Raw genomic sequence first — 20,485 nt, forward strand, 5'->3', positions numbered from 1 at the left:
CAGCATCTAGAATCACAATACACAGAACACTCAGCAAGTACCTGCAACACCTTTCCCTCACTTTTCAAGCTTATAACTTTCCAGACAATATTTTAAAATAAAAATACAGCATTGGTTATTTTTAAGAACATGTTTTATTCTAAAATGTATGCTTATAATTTCTTAAAAATATAAAAACAAAAGATACAGCTTTGCTAGCACCGGTTCACAAAATGGCACAGCTTTCTGCTCTCTACTGTTTTTTGTTTTGGCTGTGTCGCTTAGCTTACAGGATCTTAGTTCACTGACCAGGGATTGAACCCAGGCAGTGAAAACACCAAGTTCTAACCACTGGACCACCAGTCAATTCCCTCAGTCCTCTACTCTTTTCCTTTAATTCTCTAAGATCTCAGTGACTCTGTATCTTCAACAATCAGCACCTCAACCATGATAAGAGATGGACAATAAATCTCTAGCCCAGCTTGGGGTTGGGGGTGTGGAGAACACCCCAGGAAAATACCTGAGCTGGGTTTTAGGGATCAGTGGGGTGCAGGGGGTGAGGGGCTGGGAGAAGACATTCCAAGCTAAGGGAAGAGTCCAGGCCAACGTGCAGAGGAATGAAAGCATGGAGCATCTGAAGAAAAAGTCCTTAAGGCCAAAGGGAATGCATGCAGTAGGCAGGTGCTAAGAGACAACACTAGCAAGGAAAGTTAGATCAATGTGATAAACTGACTTGTTTACTATTACTTGTTTAGATTAATGCTGTTGAAAATTCCTAGGCAGGGAAATGATGTGACAAGACCCATGTTTTAGAGAAACAACTGGGAATGCAATGTGACAGGTGGAAGGAAGGTAAAGAAGTTAGTTAAGAGGCTTCTGCAGGAGTCTAGGCAAGAAGTGACGAGAACCTGAGCCTTGGCAGTGTAAGAGAGAGGAGGCCAAGCTGGAACCCCATCACTAATGAGAAGTGACATAAAAGAGAGAGGAATACACTATATTCATAGCAACATTATCCAAATAGCCAAAAGGAGGAAGCCACCCAAGTGTCCATTAACAGTTGAATGGATTAAACAAAATGTGGTCTATATACATGAAATTAAAAGATGCTTACTCCTTGGAAGGAAAGTTACGACCAACCTAGACAGCATATTAAAAAGCAGAGACATTACTTTGTGAACAAAGGTCCGTCTAGTCAAGGCTATGGTTTTTCCAGTGGTCATGTATGGATGTGAGAGTTGGACTGTAAAAAAAAAAAAAAAAAAGCTGAGCACCGAAGAATTGATGCTTTTGAACTGTGGTGTTGGAGAAGACTCTTGAGAGTCCCTTGGACTGCAAGGAGATCCAACCAGCCCATCCTAAAGGAGATCAGTCCTGGGTGTTCATTGGAAGGACTGATGTTGAAGCTGAAACTCCAATACTTCGGCCACCTGATGCTAAGAGTTGACTCATTGGAAAAGACCCTGATGCTGGGAAAGACTGAGGACAGGAGGAGAAGGGGATGACAGAGATGGTTGGATGGCATCACCGACTCAATGGACATGAGTTTGGGTGAACTCTGGGAGCTGGTGATGGACAGGGAGGCCTGGCGTGCTGCGGTCCGTGGGGTTGCAAAGAGTCGAACACAACTGAGCGACTGAACTGGTCTATATACATATTCAGCTTTAAAAGGAAAGGAAATTTTGACACATGCTACAACATACACGAACCTTAAAAACAAGATAAGTGAAATAAGCCAGTCACAAAAGGATAAATTCCACTTATGTAAGATACCTAGAACAGTCAAACTCATAGACAGAAGAAATAGGATGGTGTTTGCCAGGGGCTGGGAAGAAGGAGGAATGCGGAATTACTGTTTAATTGAGACAGAGTTTCAGTTCTGCAAAATGAAAGGCATTCTAGAGATGGGTAGTGGTGATGGCTGCACAACAATGGGACTCAACTTTATACCACTGAAGTATACCCTTAAAAATGGTTAAGATGGTAAATTTTATGTTGTGAGTGTTTACACAACTGTTTAAAAAGACAGACAGGGAGAGGGAGCAGAGTGGATGACCAGGTACATCCCCCAGCCTGAACCGCAGCACTTGAACCAAGCTTCATCCACAGGAAGAAGAAGGCAGGAGAGTGAAATGAGAATTCAGAGTTGCACAGGTAAGCAGGTTCAACATGAGCTGAGAACACAAATTTTCCCAAAAGGTTTCCTGACAGGATCAGCATCATCTCTTACATACCAAAGCTCTAAAACTGATACAACTTTAAATGTAATTAACCGCAGACAAAAAGAGATGGCAAGTGACTTCTCGATTATTAGATGAGAAAAGTAGGATTCTAGGGTACAAAGGGCTGACCACACACATGCGTCAATTTCGCTCCTTTCTGAAACCCAAATAAAAGAACATTTAAGTGATATCTTAAAACATAAACCACAAAATCTGGAAACTGGACTGCAGGTGGATAAGCACTAAAGACTAAGATGAGCTGACAAAGCCAAACCCTAGGCTTACAAGAGGGAAGACAAGATCCAATCTGATTTACACCCCAGAATTTCCAAAAGGTTCTAGATAACTAGAACTGGACATGGAACAACTAACTGGTTCAAAATTGGAACAGGAGTATGACAAGGCTATATATTGTCACCCTGTTTATTTAACTTACATGCAGAATACATCACGCAAAATGCTGGACTGGATGAATCAAAAGCTAGAATCAAGATTGCCAGGAGAAATTATCAAGAACCTCAGATATGCAGATGATACCACTCTAATGGCAGAAAGTGAAAAGGAACTAAAGAGTCTCTTGATGAGGGTGAAAGAGGAGAGTAAAAAAGCTGGCTTGAAACTCAATATTCAAAAAACTAAGATCAACAACAACAACAAAAAAAAACTAAGATCATGGCACCAGGTCCCATCATTTCATGGTAAACAGAAGGTGAAAAAGTAGAAACAGTGACAGATTTTGTCTTCTTGGGCTCCCAAATCACAGCAGATGATGACAGCAGCCATGAAATTAAAAGATACTTGCTCCTCAGAAACCCAGACACATATAAAATAGCAGAGACATTACTTTGCTAACAAAGGTCCATATAGTTAAAGCTATGGTTTTTCCAGTAGTCATGCATGGATATGAGAGTTGGACCCCACAGAAGGTTGAGTGCTGAAGAATTGATGCTTTTTGAATGGTGGTGCTGGTGAAGACTCTTGAGAGTCCTTTGAACAGCAAGGAGATTAAACCAGATCCTAAAGGAAATCAACCCTGAATATTGATTGAAAGGACACATGCTAATGCTGTAATACTTTGGCCACCTGATTGGAAGAGCTGACTCACTGGAAAAGACCCTAATGCTGGGAAAGATTGAAGGCAGAAGAAGGGGGTGAGAGAGAATGAGATGGTTAGATGACATCACCAACTCAATGGACATGAATTAGAGCAAACTCCAGGAGATAGTGGAGGACAGAGGAGCTTAGTGCAGTCCATGGGGTCACAAAGAGCTGGACACAACTTAGCGACTGAACAACAACTCCAGCTTACTCTGAAATTAGGGTAAAAAGGAGTTAAAGAGGAAAAGTTGTGGAGGTAACACTCAGGGCTCCAGATTCCTTCTCCATCCCAAGAAGTCCTCCCCCCCACACTGTTGTTGCAGTCCTGCAGTTGTGTCCTCCCACACCAGCAAACTACTGATTTATTCTCTAAAGCAGGTAAAAAACAGAATGCAGGTCTGTGGGACAATGGGTTCAGTTAAAAATAGGGGTGCCACAATACACAGAGACTTAGAAATGTATGTATCATGTATGTGTATCAGTCCAGAATTGGTCAGAAAATACAAGCTATTCTAGGTATTTCAGGCAGGAAGGGATTTAACACAGGGAAATAGTGAGACAAAATCATGAGAAGAGCTGTAAGAGCCAAGATCAGAGAAACCACCACTCAAGTTCAGGAAATCAGAACACACAAACATCACAAGAAACTGCACAAATGATCCCAGCTCCCCCCATGACTGATGTCCCCACGAGTCCCAGAAGGACACACTCACATCTGCCATGTGCAATAGCAATAGTAGCTTCTTCTCTTTCACCTTCCAAATCTCTCTGGCAGAACCAAAATCAGAATCCTGCCATCAAGGATGGGGTCAAAACAAGGATAGGGTTGAGAACCAGGAGACAGTATATGAAATAGCTGGTATTCAATATCCAGATGCTGAGACCACCCTCATCCTCTTCTGCTTAGCTCCCTGAGTCCTCGCAGATAGACTTCAGTTTCCAGACAAGCGATAACAAAGGTCTCCTAATCAGTGGTCAAAGGGAAAAAAATCAGGATACAACAACACAAGGTTCCCCAAAGAAATAGCCCAGCCAGATGACCCTACCATAAAACTTACAGGCAACAAAATGAAGAATTCTCTTCTCTGAAAGAACCAACAATTTCCAGGTCCAAATATTAATAGTTGCAGTTTTCAAAGAGTCAAAATCTATAAGTTTTAATTTGCTTTAAAAAGAATGAGCCTGTAGAATATGATATTATGGTTGAGCCAAGATTAATAAGTTATTTGATCACCACAAATGTGAAAAAGAGAATCTACAAAAACCACAGTGCAGGCAGGATAAGTCACTGGAGTAACCAGCTGTACTTTTCCTGCCTAAACTCTAGAACTCTGGTTTTCAAAGTATGACCTAGAGACCCTGTGATGCCCCAAGACCCTTCAAGGGACCTGGGAGGTCAAAACTATTTTCATAATGAACTTGTCTTTTTTCACTCACATTCTTTCACGAGCATTTCTCAGCGTCTATATGTCATCTGATGACATCATCAATCTAACAGCTAAAGAATGGAAGTTGTTTTAAGTTTTTCTGTCTTAATTTCTAACATAGTAAATATCAATAGAATGAAACCACACAAAAGCTCTTTGAAGTCCTCAAAAATGTTTAAGAATAAAGGGTCCAAAAAGCTTGAGAATTCTTATTGTAAAACAACTTTTTAGTTAGTTGCTTTTAGAAGGGAACTTTTTTGTTCGTTTAAATAACTTTATTTTTGGCTATGCAGGGTCTTCGGGCAGGCTTTTCTCTAGTTGCAGCAAGCTCTCTAATTGCAGCGTGCAGATTTCTCCCTCCAGCAGCTTCTCTTGTTGTGAAACACAGGCTCTAGAACACTGGCTGAATAGTTGTGGCACATGGGTTTAGCTGTTCCACAGCATGTGGGATGTTCCACAACCAGGGACCAATCCTGTGTATCCTATGTCAGAAGGCAGATTCTTTACCACTGAGTCACCAGGAAAGCCCAGAAGGGAACTTTCGATATGTGAAACCAATTATACTTAAAGTTTACACCTTCAAAGAGGGGAAAAAAACGTGTAAATTTCTAAATTTTGCTTTACTATCTTATATCTGTTTATTCATTAGAAGGAGGATCTTTCCACATAGATCCTAAATTATTTTTCCACCTTGGAAACAAGTAAGCCCCATAAAAGCAAGTAGTATTGCCCAGAAGGCTGCATACACAGCACAACAGTAAAAAGCACCGTTTCTACAGAGATTCAGACAGATACTTGTATATCACTGATCACAGCAGCTTTATTCATGATCCTCAAAAGGTAGAAACCACCCAGATGTCCATCCACAGATGAATGGATACACAAAATGTGGCCTATACCAAATACAGAATATCATTCCCTCTCAGGAAATTCTGGCACATATTGCATGGATAAACCTTGAAAATATACAAAGTGAAATAAACCAGACACAAAAGGACAAATACTCTGTGATCCCAGTTACATGTGGTATCTAAAATGTGCAAATTCACAGAGACAGAAAATAGAACAGTGAGTGGTAACCCACAAGATGGAGGTAGTGGGGGATGGAAAGTTATTGTTTCATGCGTACAGAGTCTCAGTTTGGGATGATAAAGAAGTTCTGGAAGTGGATGCTGATAATGGCTGCACGGCAATGTGAATGTACTTACAGCACTGAATTGTACAATTAACATGGTTAAAGTGGTATAAATAAAGAACAAAAAGAGATTCTAGAGCCACATAACCTGGATTCAAACTCAGGTCTACCACTTAATATTTTGTGTGACTTTTGTGCTTCAGTTTCCTCGTCTGCAAAATGATAATAACACACAGCTTGAGGTTGTTTTGAGGATTACATGAGTTAACATATGAATAAACACATGCCTAGAATGCTGCCAGGCACCTAGTAAATGCCCTGTCACTGACTCTCAAACTTTGGCATGCCTCAGAATCACCTGGAAAGCCTATTCAAATCAGGCTTGCTAGACCCCTCAATCCCTTGAGTGTCTGCTTCAGTGGTCTGAGAAGGGACCCAAGAATTGGCATGGTTACAGGTTCCCAGGACTTACTGGTGCTGCCCGTCCAGGAAGCACACGTTGAGAACCACTGCTCTGTACAAATATCAGCTGTCATTATTATTATTAGCAATGTCTGAGGTAGTACCAGGCAAATCCCACAAATACTGGGAGAAGGAAGGAAAGACAGAAGTATGTTCCTCCTCTACTTACAGAATACTCCCCTTCTGGCCACCAAATGTGTGTGTGTGGGGTGGGGGGGCATGGGGAGAGGGTGTTTCTCCCACAGGAAGCAATTCTCCATCTCTCCATAGGCACCAAGTGCCCCAGAATTTAACTCAATTAAGGAGCCTGGCAGGCTACAGTCCATGGGGTCGCAAAGAGTCGGACCCAACTGAGTGACGAACACACACTGACACTATTTACCTGGAGTTACCATCACAGTCTGCACATTAAAGACTCAGCCCCACAAGGCTGCTTCCCTCTGCCCGCCCAACCTTAAACACCAGTAGGAAGCCTGGGTCATCACCTGTGCTTCTGAAGAACGGGCTATAAATAGTATCCCACGAAGCCCTTCTCAGGTTCAATTAATTTGCTAGAGAGGCCCACAGAACTCAGGAAAATAATTTACTTATAGGATTATCAACTTATTACAAATGATGTCAAAGGATATCAATGAGCAACCAGAAAAAGTGATAGGCAGGGCAGGGGGAAAGGCGTGTGGAGTTCTGTGACCCTCCGCTCCCTCCAACCCGAGTTCAGGGATTTTTGTTGCTGCTGTCTTCCTCAGACAGGTGAGAATGACTACACCGCTGGCCACTGTTGATTACGTCAATCTCTAGTTCCTCTCCCCTCCCAGGAGGGAAAAGCTTCCCAGGTGGCTCAACATAAAGAATCCACCTGCCGGAGCAGGAGACACAGGTTCAATCCCTGGGTAGGGAAGATCCCCTGGAGAAGGCAACCCACTCCAGTATTACTGCCTGGAAAATCCCACAGACAGAGGAGCCTGGCAGGCTGCAGTCCACGGGGCTGCAAAGAGTTGGACACATCTGAGTGACTGAACAACAACCCAGGAGATGAGGAGGGGCAGATAGTTCCAACCTTCTAATCACTAGGGTGGTTTCCCTGGCAACCAGGGGCTTTCCAAAAGCCTCTGATATAAACTCAGGTGTGGCTGAAAGGAGATTGTTAAGAATAATGAAAGACACCTTCATGGCTCTTATCATTTAGGAAATCCCAAGAGTTTTAGGAGCTCTGTGCCAGGAATAGGAACAAAAATCAAATATACATTTCTTACCGTAAATCACAGAAGAATTTACTGAGCCCCTAATATGAAATTTTCCTACAAGGAGAGGATCTCAAAGCCTTTCCCGATGGATATCTACACCAGCAACTACCAAACTGAGGCTCCCAGAGATCTGCAAAGACTCCCAAGGAAGGCAGAGAACCAACAGTGACCTCTCAACATCACTAAGAGATCTCAGAACTTTGGAGAATGAGGGAAGAGCTCCTTTTTACAAAATAGTGCTGACACTGGCAGGGAAGAAGAGGTGCGGGGGACAGGGCTTAAGCTGGTCTCACAGCCATTTTGGGGGGGTGTGCCCCTGCTCACAGTAGCAAGTGAGTGGCCTGACAGTCCTAGCCTCGTTCCTGCACTGGAATCTCTCCATTCTCAGAGGCTGCTGGTCTCAGCAAGCCTGCAGGGAGCCTGCTTAGCCTCCCAGGCACAAACACAAGCCTGGAAGAGTCGAGTGTTTCGGCCCTGGGGCACACCCTTGACCAACCGGCCACAGGAGCCAGTGGATAGACACTCTCTTCTTCTGGGTCCCGGGGCGGGAAGGCAATGCTGAGGGGCACTGATAGTTCGCCAGAGTCCTGGTGGGGAGCTATGGGCCCAGTAACTCACCTCCGTTTGGCTTTCCTTCCTTCCCTTTGTCCCTATTCCTTTGGACGCTCTTCCTCTTCTGTTCCCTGGGATACCTTTCCAAAATAAAAGGCCCAGGCCAAAGCCCTTTTCTCAGTCTTCAATTGACCCCAGCTGAGACAGGACGTAAGCTCAGCTCCCCACACCCACATAGGTGGGGTGGGGGCATAATGAGCAGCCAGCCCTGTGGCCCTGCTCCTCTCCCACCTGTGATCGGACAAGGCTTTGCACCTGGTAGATGCTTTAAAACTACCAGTTAAGTGGGTAAAAAGAAATAAAATGATGGCAAACTATATAAGACAGACTCTAACTACTGTGTTGTACAACACAGACCCTAAGTAATGTAGGCTTCAGAGGAAAGGATGAAGTCTAAAGCAGAAGGTAAGGCTGAGAAAGAGCTTTGAAAGATTACCAAGAGAGGAAAGTGGTCCTAGAAAAGGAAAAAAGTCTCCACAGGTTGAAGACCCAGAGTCTGGACTCCCCAGAGTTGGCAACCTAGAAAGGGGGGAGAGGTGGGACACGGTATATTCAGATGAAGGTGGGGCTCGATGACTAAGGAGGAGAGAGATTTTACATGGTAGTTCATGAAGGTTGTGAGCATAAGTATGAACCAATGTCCCCCATTTAACTACATCAAACTTTCTACATAACCCCTGACAATCAAACACTTGGGCTAACAACTTCTTATCTCTTTCTTTTCTTCCTATGAAAGTGAAAGTGTTAGTAGCTTTTAGTCATGTCTGATTCTTTGCACCCCTATGGACTGTATGTAGCCCACCAGGCTCCTCTGTCCATGGAATTCTCCAGGCAAGAATATTGAAATGGGTTGCCATTCCCTTCGCCAGGGGATCTTCCTGACCCAACAACTGAACCCAGATCCCTTGCATTGCAGGCAGATTCTTTACCATCTGAACCACCAGGGAAGCCCCATTTTTCCTATAGCAATTACTAATTGGCCAGGCACATATATTTATTTAATCCACAAAACACCCCCATGAGGTAGGATCTATTATCGTCTTCATTTTCAGACTGGAGAAACTGGGACACAGAGAAGTTACAAAGCTGGATGACAGAGCTGGAATTCAAACCCTGCCAGTCCAGCTCTTTCTTTCACATCTGTCCCCCACAACAAAGTCCCACTTTCTACATGAGAATCCCACAAGATGCCTTTCCCAGTTTTGCCCATGTGGTGTATCCTTACCATTTTCATAACCCATAACCACAGATAATTTGTATGTTTCCTAGACATTCATTGAGTTCCTGGTACATATACCAGATGCTCGGCCAGCAGCTGGGAACACAAAGCCCCCCTTTCCAGGAAGGTCCCATTACAGATCCTGCAAGATGAACCAAGTCCTGGAGAGGTGAACCTAACTGGTCACGGTGAGACAGTGGACCAAATTGGTAGGTGAAAAGACAAATTCTCACTCATTCCAAAATACCTGTTACTGGGCATCTGCTCTGTGCAAATCCCTAGCAAGTGGGAAGAAAGGAAGGAGAGGGGCACCGAAATAAGTTGCCACGCTGTCCCACTTCACACCACGAAGGTGAAGAAGAGCAACAGTGGTCACACCACACCTTAGACATGGGAGACGCAAAATAAAAGTTTATCAGTTCAGTCTTCCTCTAACACCCCTTTAAATCACACTACTCACAGGAGCTTTCCAGGACTGACCGCATGAAATTCAAGATCCTGTTCTTGGCATTCAAGGCCCCCATCTTCTATTCTACTTGGTTCTGACCTCACTGCTTATCAAATCAGTCTTTTTCTTCCAAAAACATTATTAGCAAATAAAAAGAAAATATTCACACTTTGGGTTTGCACATATAGTTTACCTGGCCTAGAATGTTGTTCTATTTATTTCTAATCATCCTTATTTATGACCATTCTCAAAAGTACCCAATGCAAGGATGACTATTCTTTCCACCAGATGATTTTGGTCCTCTCTCTACCACGGTCCTACTACACTGGTGGATTAAAGCCTCTGCGGTTTGGCACCAATGAATTTTGCTCTGTATGGTTCTTATAGCCATGCATGTAACAACGGGCACATAGTGGGTGCTCTAGAACCCTTATGAGATTCATGATGAAGTGTTAAATAAGTACCACAGGGAAAGATCTCGAACTATCATGCACTGTACTTTAATATAACTTGTTATAAAATCTTCTTTCTCATTCTCCCTTGAGACATAGATAAAGAAATATACTGATTCATCGGCCTTGTAAATAAGCCCAGTCTTCCCCAAGGAACTACTTCGACATGAATGAAATCAGTTTACACTGGACAAGATACTTCTAGAATAGTGTTTGGCACACAGTAAGCTTCCAATAACTATTTGTGAAAAGTGAGTAAAATAATCAGCTTTTTTCTTCACTCCTACCATACACTATAAAATACAGTAGAGACTTTCAGTAACAAAGTTTGTAAGAAGAATCTGAAGAGTAACCCAGTTCAAACAGAGAAAGCGGTTTTACCCACTTTACATGTTGTATATCCTAGGGGCTACTTCCCCCATGGCATTCACAACCTTCCATTACTTAAGTTAATTAGGGTCATTCTTCTCCACCTTTAGAAGCTATTAGTGGAAACCTGCTCAACACTAGACACAAAATCTGAAAACGACATTTTTCAGATACTTTGTGGATACAATGACACTGCTGACAGACACATGAAGGACTGTGATCACAAGTCGCTAAGTAATAAATGTAACCATTTCATTTCACCCTACACACCTTTTTAAAAGAAAAAAGAAGCAATGCGCAAATAAATGAGATTTTTATCTCCCAAAAGATCTATTATTAGCATAAAATAAAAATACAACAGAAAGAATACAAATTCTGCAACTCCACTGTGTACAAAACAAAAAGCCTTGGAAATCAGCCGAAAGCAACTCACAAGATAATTAGGATACTTTGGAACATGTGCCATTTATCTGGCTTTTTTTTTTTTTCATCCAACAAAACATAATATGAATAAACTGTGTTAGACTATTGTTGTGAAACCTGCCTCGGTGCCTCCAATCCAGAAACCTCCCTTTTGCATTGAGATCTGCCGAGTGACACATGAGCTCTAAAGTGGGTGGATAAAAATAACCTGGTCCTCAAAAAGACATGATAAACGCCAGACAGCTGAGTCACTTTGAAGCCCATTTTGACTCCCGAAAAGGACAGTTCACCCTTCTTTTTCCTTCTCACACATACACATACAACCTGGTGAAAAACACACCAACAGCGCCGGGAGGAAGGCGGTGGTGCGTCTCGACTTCCCCCGCCAGTCTCTGAGGTCACGACTCGCGACTGAACTTTTAATAATTTATACTGGTGCATTTCACTCAAAGTGACTCGTTTAGGAGGGAAAGAGAAAGGATTCGGGAAACCGTAACAATCCAACAGACCCTCGATGTCTGCTGCCCCAGTGGAAGCACCCGAAGGTTTCTTCCGATGTTCTGACGGAAAGAAAAGGAGTGGGGAGTAATTTAAAGTGGAGAGAGGAAAGCAGAACAGTCCAGGAGTGGGAATCCCTGAGCAAAGCAAACGGTCCCAGAAAGAGAAGGGCTGCGTGCATCCGGGGTGAATCAACCTCGTCCGCCCACCAGCCCTCCGCGCTCGCCCCAAAGAGAACGCAAATCATCCGCAACGCACAGTTAAGATTAGCAAACTCTTCGACTCGATCTATACTTCAAACGGTGGCGGGGCTTTGGAGCCGCTGCTAGGAATTGGGGTCCTGGCAGCCTAAGAAGGCTGGCGGAGCAAACCAACCCCGCCGCCCGGGCTTCGGCTGCAGCAGCCCTGGGGAATTCAGCGCCGCCGGGCACCCAGTAGGCACTCCTTAAGTGTCTGCCGAACTGCCGTGCCCCCGAGCCAACTCTGGAGCCCGGAGGAGCCGGTCCCGGGCTGCCACCGCGCATCTTCTCCCCGCTACCCCGCGCTTCACGTGCGGCCGAGTTCGGCGGCTCGCGGCCGCCGCAGGCCGCGGGCACCGCGACCTCCCCCGAGGCGCCGTCCCGCCGCCGAGCCTCACTTACCGGGGAGTCGTAGGAGAAGGCGCACTCGTTCTTGTAGACCCTGTCCCCGGACCTGGGCACGCGGATCGTGGGCATGTGGGGCACTAGCAGCTCGCCGATGTCTCCTGTAGCCATCTTCCTGCTGCCGCTGCCGCCCGGCATACCGAACAGGGCGCCCCGGCGCTGCATGGCCGCGGCGCGCACTCGAGCCGAGCCGAGCGGAGCGCTGGGTCTGCCCACCTCGGCGGCGGCGGCGGCGGCGGCGGGCTGCGCGGGCGACGGGAGCCGAGCCGGGACGGGCGGGGAGAGCCGGCCGCAGGGCGGGAGCGGGCACCCCGGGCCTGGGCTGGCGGGTGAAGGGGACGCTGCTATTTTTAATCCAATGGCGAATCGCCGGCCCAGCTGCAGCGTCAGGCGGGGCGCTCGGGAGCACCCGCCGCAGCACGCGGGGAGGGGGCGCTGGCGAGGGGCCAGGGGCTCCGGCCCCGCTTGGAGGACGGGGCGGAGGGCGCGTCCCGGGGGCTCAGGCTCCGGAGCCGGCTGCGGTGGGGCACCACCGCCGCGTTTTCTATCCTAAATCGCTAGTCTGCGAAGGGGCAACTCCGAGGCAGCCAACACAAAGGGCAGGATTTGAGATTTTTTAAACCGCTTGCTTTTAAACAACCAGGATGACAGCGGGGACGTACCCTGATTGGATGGGGGTGGGACTCTAGAACCTAAAGTGGGGCCCAGATCTAAATTTGTTTTTCGCACTTCGATATTAATCTAAGACTTGTTTCCCACGTTTTTAAGATCTAAAGCTCATTGAAAGAGCATAGAGTAAGATTAAGTAAGGATAAATGTATATTTTTCCAGTAATATTGACTTTTCTTACGTATGGGGGAGAGTATCAAGATTATTTGAGGGAAGGTATATTTTTGTCTGTCTTTGGAAAGTCTTCTCTTCGTGAACCATTGCAGTTGACTGATTTGGGATCTTACTTCATACATACTTCTTCCCTGCCTTTGCATATCCAGTTCCTTAAATAATAAATGGGAATAGGTTGGGGTGGGAGGTGATATAATAATCTGCAAAAACAGAGCATGTGTCACAGCATACTCTTATTTTCTTAAAAAAAAAAAACAAAAGAAACTCAGAACATGAGTTCAAATCCCTTGGGCTTCCCTAACTACATCTAATCTAAAGGGCAGCATACCAGTGACGCCTACCAGTTAATGAAACAGAAGAAGTGACTCAATACACTGATTTTTATGCAAATCAAAACTACAATGAGGTGCTACTTCACAGAGGGTCAGAATGACCATCATTAAAAAGTACAAACACAAATGCTGGAGAGGGTGTGGAGAAAAGGGACCTCTCCTACACTGTTGGTGGGAATGTAAGTTGGCATAGCCACTGTGGAAAACAGTATGGAGGTTCTCAGAAAAATAAAAACAGAAATTACCGTATGATCCAGCAATCCCACCCCTGGGCAGATACTCAGATAAAACTATAATTCCAAAAGGTACACGCACCCCTATGTTCATAGCAGCACTATCTACAATAGCCAAAACATGGAAACAACCCAAGTGTCTGCCAACAGATGAATGGATAAGAAGTGATACATATATCCATTGAAATACTACTCAGCCATGAAGAAGAACAAACTAATACCATTTGCAGCAACTTAGATACAACTGCAGATTATCATACTAAGTGAAGTAAGTCAGAAAGAGACAAATACCATATAATATCACTTATGTGTGGAATGTAAAATATGGCACAAATGAAACAGACTTACAGATATAGAGGACAGACATGTGGTTGCCAAGGGCAGGGGGAGAGAGAGAAAAGACTGGGAATTTGGGGTTGGTAGATGCAAACTATTACGTTTAGAATGGATGAAAAACAAGGTCCTAATGTATAGCACAGGGAACTATATCCAACTTCCTGTGATAAACCATAATGGAAAAGAATATTTTTTTAAAAAATGTATGTATGTGTATAACTGAGTCACTTTGCTGTACAACAGAAATCGGCACAACATCACAAATCAACTGTACTTCAATTAAAAAAAACAAAAACAAAGAAACATGCTGATTTCTATAAGCCTTTCCCAGGTCAAATAGTACTTAAATTATTTTTCTTTTTTCTTCCATTATTTCTGTCACTCTCTCTGATTCTGCAGATGTGCTGGCTTTGCTAGGGAGAAATGATGGTACCTGGAATTTGACGTGGTTACCCGAAATAGACAGATGAACTCTGTCTGCACTTCTGAATTTCCAAACCTCAAGCAAGGCTCAAACACACCACACATCTATGTAACTCACAACTTTCTAACTCAATCTAATGGAAATGGAGAAGAGGAGACAAAAGTAAAAAAAAGTAAACACTGTTGCTACTCTCATCCTTGGGAAGATACTCCCAAGGAGTTTTTGCTTTTTATTATCCTCACCCACTTATCACCTTCTGTAGTATCTGTGCCTGTTTCATGTTCAAGGATGAAGCTTGCTTGTCTAATTACAGAGAAAAACTTGATTCAGGAACCTTCCAAATATTTTAAATATTTTTAAATTGAATGCAAATTAAATCAAGAAACCATTTTTCACATTAATTAACCTTCACATTAATACAGATATGCTGAGTTGGCCCAGGTTTGGGAAATAGGCCCTCATATACTTTGTCAATAGACTGAAACATTCGATCTCTTTGGAGGGAAATTTAATACCAAGTGTGATTATATGCCTATACTATTTTCCCCAGCAATTCTTCATCTAGACATTTATGCTACAGATAAGTTCACACTATATAAGGATATTTGTTGGGGCATTGCTATAGTAACAAAAAACTAAGAACAGCCTAAAAATCCATCTATAGGAAGTGGTTAAAACACAGTACCGCTGAAAGAATAAAGCACCCTGTCTGTGCTGATGTGGAATAATCTTCAAATCATATTACTAGATTAAAAGAGCCGAGAACTAATGTGTAAAAGCAAGACCATGCATTCAAGGCTAAAGATGTGCCAGAATGCCTACTGCACATCCTATATACTGTGGGCCTTCCTTCTACGTGTCGGTAACTGTGCTAAATATTTTTAATGTTGCCCCTAAATAGCTATAGATTTAGATATCAATATTCTATTAGTAAATTTATGCAACACTGTAGATAGATAGGTGCTTGTTTGGCCTTTGGAAGCCTCTGGAAGAATACACAAGAAATTAATGACAGCTGGGCTCTGTGGAGAGAAACACAATGCCTAGGTTTAAAGAGGCACTTACTACCACTCTTTACCTTTCTGTACCATTAACAATTTTTATCATGTGCAAGTATTGCTCTAAAAAAGTAATTAAAATTCAATTGTGAAAACAATCTAAGTTCAATAATAACCAGAAATATTAATAGAGGTTGAGGACAATTACTGCACCACTATAAAAATACATCCCAACTTTTTTCATGCAATGAAACACGTTGAAAATGATAATATTTGTACAGCCCACTAAAGTAATTGGTTAATTACTTCAATTCATGAAGCCTGGGGCTAGTAGTCTGGGGGCCCCAGTGACCCCAAGCCCCACCCATGAACTCCCAAGGATCAAAGAGATATTATCACACCTGAATGCCATCTCTGTATATCAAAATGTCAATGGCATGCCAGATGGAAAGTTTTAATCAAAACAAGGGAAAATGACACCATCTAAATATGGATGAATGATTAAATTGGGTATATCTATTCAAAAATGTTTATATAAATCTTAAAAATGATTTTTGTAAAAATGACTGTCTTAATCCATTTGTAGTATGTTAGCTTAATCTATTTACAATAGTTATACAATATTATTGTAAGATTTCAATTAAAAATAAACATGCATTTTTGACAAAACTGGAAAGATGTAAAGTTTAAAGAGTTACATTTAGGATTTGGTTATAAGATTTTATTTCTATTTTTAAAATTTCTGCAATGATGCTACATTTGTTTTATAAAAAATTTTCAAGGCAAAAAAGCAGAGATAATGTCTTAATTGTGCCATTGTGGGAAAAATTCTAGTTCTGTTACTGGAATTTTTAAATTTAATTTTGCAAATTCTACATGTGAATTTATAACTGGACTGTGTCACTATTGGGTCAATTCCCACATGCGGATCTTGATCAAAGAGCAGGAATAAAGTGGTGATGGATACACAATTTTAACTTCCAACATAAATTTAAAGTCTTACCAAAGAGATTTCAGAGGACTAAAGATGAACTGACTTTCGTCACGTCAAGGTGGTTAGACCACCAAGTCACTCCGCAGCTCAAAAGCCTCCTCCCATGAAGTTCAGTGGAGCCCAGACTCCCCTGGCCTGGCATTCAGGAACCTCCCCCAACTTTCTTGTCAGAATTTACTCCCACGCCTACACTCCTGGTGAACACAATTTACTGTCCCCCAAGGATAAATGTACTTGTCTCAGCCTCGGTTGAAAGCTCTCTCCTCTCATTTCTATCTTCTCAATCCTTTCAAGACTTTTCCCATGGAACCTTTTCTGATTGCTCCAACCCTCAGGGATCAATTTTTTAAAAATGACAGTCCCCAAGAGAAAAATCTTTTAAAAGAAGTTATATTTCTTAGCATCCTTGCACATCATGGAAGCTCAGTGTTTACGGAATATTGCCCACCCAGAATGGAGCTGTCTGCTTATTTTAGACACTCAATAAGTACCTACCAAATGAATGACTCACATCTGTGACATTGTAATAGATATGTTTTGCAGTCAGCTTTGTTCCTTTTAGGTAAAATTCATTGCTGCATAAATGTTCCCAGAACTGACAGAGGTTACATTAAAACATGACATGAATATTAGTTACTGTGACTAATGCCAAAAAGGGGAATTGGGAAAATCTACAGAGAAAAAGATATCTTAATTATTTCAATTAGTGGAAAAGCTCTTGACCTCAGATGTCCTCTAATTATGTGCAGTGATCTGTTAAAGCCATATATGGTGACAGCTTGTTGTGGAGACATCCATAAAATTTTCTGTCCTGGCAGAGAGCCCCTGCAAGAAGCACTGGTTATTAATATAAAACAATAGGTCACTGGTTAAGAAATATAAGGCATTTTCTGCTTGAAGCAATTCTATATAACAATCAAAAGTCATATGGTTTAAGAATATTCATTGACATGGAAAAATGATCCCTGTAATGCAAACAGCAAGAAGAGACTGTCAATGAGCATATACACTATCATTCTGTCTAAATACATATACACATATACATAGTCATAGCCTAAAAAATATTAGGTTCAAATAAGCTGTTACTGGTGTGTATATCTGACTGCAAAAATTATTTTTATTTCTTTTTTCCTTGTCCTCTTCCATGTTATCTAAATGTTTTCAATTAAGTCTCCATTTCCTTTTGTAAGAGGTTATTTTTTTTTACATTAAATGAGAGGTTAACTCTTTATATTACCATTGATTATGTCAGTTGTCTCTTCCACCTGCCTTCTTTCTTACTTGCTTGTCCCCTTTACCTTCCATATTAAACTCAGCAAGTTTCTGGTGTTAAGTTTATAGACAATCTGCCTAAATAGAATGGAGGTTCCGTTTGGAATGAGCAAGCTGCATGACAAGCTCTTAACATCAAGATGAGGTAAACTGTTATTCTGCTTAAGAGGAAATCTGAGATCTCTGTTCATCTTTTGGGGTTTCATGATGTGTAACACTACAGTCCTTTCAGGAGACTGACTCATAAGTTACTCACAGAGGTAGGCAAGGTTCCTTTCTGGCCAATCTGACACCATCCCTACTCATGCCCACCACCATTTCCATGCACACACTGAAGGATGGAGCCTCCACTCAGGTGTAGACAAACCTAGTGTGAACAGAGTTTAAAAATATGTGTGTGTGTGTGTGTGTGTGTGTGTGTGTGTGTGTACCAGGACTTCCCCCAATGGTCCAGTGGTTAAGACTCTGCACTTCCACTGCAGGGGCACAGGTTCAATCCCTGGTCAGGGAACTAAGATTCCCCACATACCATATGGTATGGCCAAAAAAAAAAAAAATTAACCATAGAGCCACAGGCTGCTCTTCTGATTTCCTAATAAGGGGCGAAGGAAGTTACCTAAACATGGTACATACAGATTTGCCCCAAAATCAAAGAAATGTAGCAAACATAGTGCCACATTCTTAGTGGTAGGGAGCTTGAGATAAAGAACTTGATCTTCACTTTTCTTTATTATTAAACTTCCCTCTGGATTTCAGTGGGATGGCAAATCCCTGTATTTCTCAGAATCTCTCTCTCACCCTCTGTCACAGGTCACTTTCTCTCTCCAGGTCCTGTCTGCACACTGTCATCACTGTAGGACTAGCATGATGTCCTATAGATGTTGATGGTCAAGATCAGGAGTTGGCAAACTGCAGCACATGAACCAAATCCAGCCTGCAGTTTGCTTTTGTAAATAAAGTTCTACTGGAACCCAGCCATACTCATCCACTTACATATTGTCTGTGGCCATGTTGGCACTCTAACGGGAAAGTGGAGTGGATGCAACCAAAACCACATGGACTGATGCCCAAAGTATTTACCATCTGGCCCTTTACAGAAAACATTTGCCAACCCCTGATCAAGATCTCTACAGGCCATGTGTTATGATTTAGAATCAGAATTGACACAACCCTAAGCAAGAGAGTTAAGCTGTGCTACTTATCCTTCAAGTGATGGCAAACCTGTTTATCTGAATGGAGAAAATGCTTTCAACCACATCAGTAGCTGCAAACTGAATGCCACGAGATGTATTCATTTGCTTCATAAGGAGATCATCCGTGGAATCTCAACCAAACTGAAATCACCGCCTTGTTCACTTTACCACAGTCCACTATCATTCTCCATTCTAATTAGAAAAATGACAGGAAACGATGGGGAGTATGACAGAAATCACCAAGTATATGTCTTCCTGATCTTTGATATTGGCATAAATTTCTGCAGCTCCACTCAAAGTGTAGCTTTAATTCACATTTATAATTTTTTTAGGGAACGGAAACACCAGTGGCATCTTCTTGGTCCTTCTAAAATAGAGCAAGATACTATAGTCCTTACTCCCCACCCCACGCCCCCCCGCCCCCATCAAGTCCTCTTCCTGCCTTCTGTCTGTGGAAAAACTTTAGCCAAAGAATAAGTTTCATCAGAGAAGTGAGAAAATGTAGAAACAAAGGAAAGCAGTCAAAGGAAACCAAATAATAATAATGTCATCACTAAGCAAAGTCAAGGACCTCCAGTTCCTCCACAAGTACCATAGAGAATATTCTGAACCATAGGCTATGAGCTGTTCTGTAGAGACTGAAACCCCCACCCGGTGGAAGAAGTTAACTACTTGGTGACCAAACTGTAAGCTATGATTTGAAAAGTGAAAGCCGCTCAGTCATGTCCAACTCTATACAGTCCATGGAATTCTCCAGGCCAGAATACTGGAGTGGGTAGCCTTTCCCTTCTCCAGGGTATCTTCCCCACCCAGGGATCAAACCCAGGTCTCCTACATTGCAGGCAGATTCTTTACCAGCTCAGCCACCAGGGAAGCCCGACAATACTGGGGTGGGTAGCCTGTCCCTTCTCCAGGGGATCTTCCCAATCTAGGAACTGAACCAGAGTCTCCTGCATTGCAGGCAGATTCTTTACCAACTGAGCTATCAGGGAAGCCATGATTTAAGCTACTGCAATTCTGAGAATTGGCCTCAAGGAAATGAGAAAAAAACAACCCTGGAACAGATTAGCTGTACTTAAAAAGGTCAAGATGATGCTGATTAGACCACCACATGACCAATTTCAAAATGACTGTCAGAGATGACTGTGCTGTTTCTACCTGTAGCCCCCTCCCCTCGTCTATACAAGTATCTAGTCCCCTGATTGTCAGTGGGGGAGTCGATCTTCACCTTCCCCCCCACGCCCACCCCAGGGGTTGCCAGCATCCAAAATAGAGCACACTTAGCTTTCCACCAACTTGCCTCTTTGTTGCCTTTTGAGCCACTAGCAACCGAATCCCTTGTGGCTAAACTTCCTCCAATGGTAAATCTTACTCCACAGTTCAGGGAGCCGATGTGGAGATTCTATAATTTGCTAAGGTCATGTGTTCCAATAATGCTCTCAGGAACTGGAGTACCAGCCACAGAATGAGCTTGGAGTCCCGCTTGGGGTACCGTGAGCCGAACTAAGTCAGAAGTCCATAGTCCATCTGCTCCCCATAAGCCTTCACCCTGGCAGATGGGAGCAGCATTTCAGAAGTTATAGTTTCAATCAGAGCCAATTTCCAATGGTCTTTAAAGAGTCTGGATCGGG

At 43.0% G+C, this 20,485-nt stretch overlaps 1 protein-coding gene across 2 annotated transcripts in view; it reads right to left on the reverse strand.

Moving 5' to 3' along the window:
• USP13 (ubiquitin specific peptidase 13) overlaps positions 1 to 12,764 on the reverse strand; it is a 129,393-nt gene extending 116,629 nt beyond the window's left edge. The window contains exon 1 of one of the 2 annotated variants that reach the window (XR_011487285.1): positions 12,227 to 12,764. Coding sequence is in view for 1 of the 2 variants with exons in the window: in XM_070466349.1 (XP_070322450.1) it covers positions 12,227 to 12,394 (168 nt within the window). In the remaining variant the exon portion in view is untranslated. The remainder of the gene's footprint in view (positions 1 to 12,226) is intronic. The other variant, XM_070466349.1, reaches the window with a different exon arrangement.
• Positions 12,765 to 20,485: the final 7,721 nt, after the last annotated feature.

This window comes from Odocoileus virginianus, chromosome 4, assembly GCF_023699985.2.
Source record: "Odocoileus virginianus isolate 20LAN1187 ecotype Illinois chromosome 4, Ovbor_1.2, whole genome shotgun sequence".
Classification (NCBI taxonomy): Eukaryota; Metazoa; Chordata; class Mammalia; order Artiodactyla; family Cervidae; genus Odocoileus; species Odocoileus virginianus.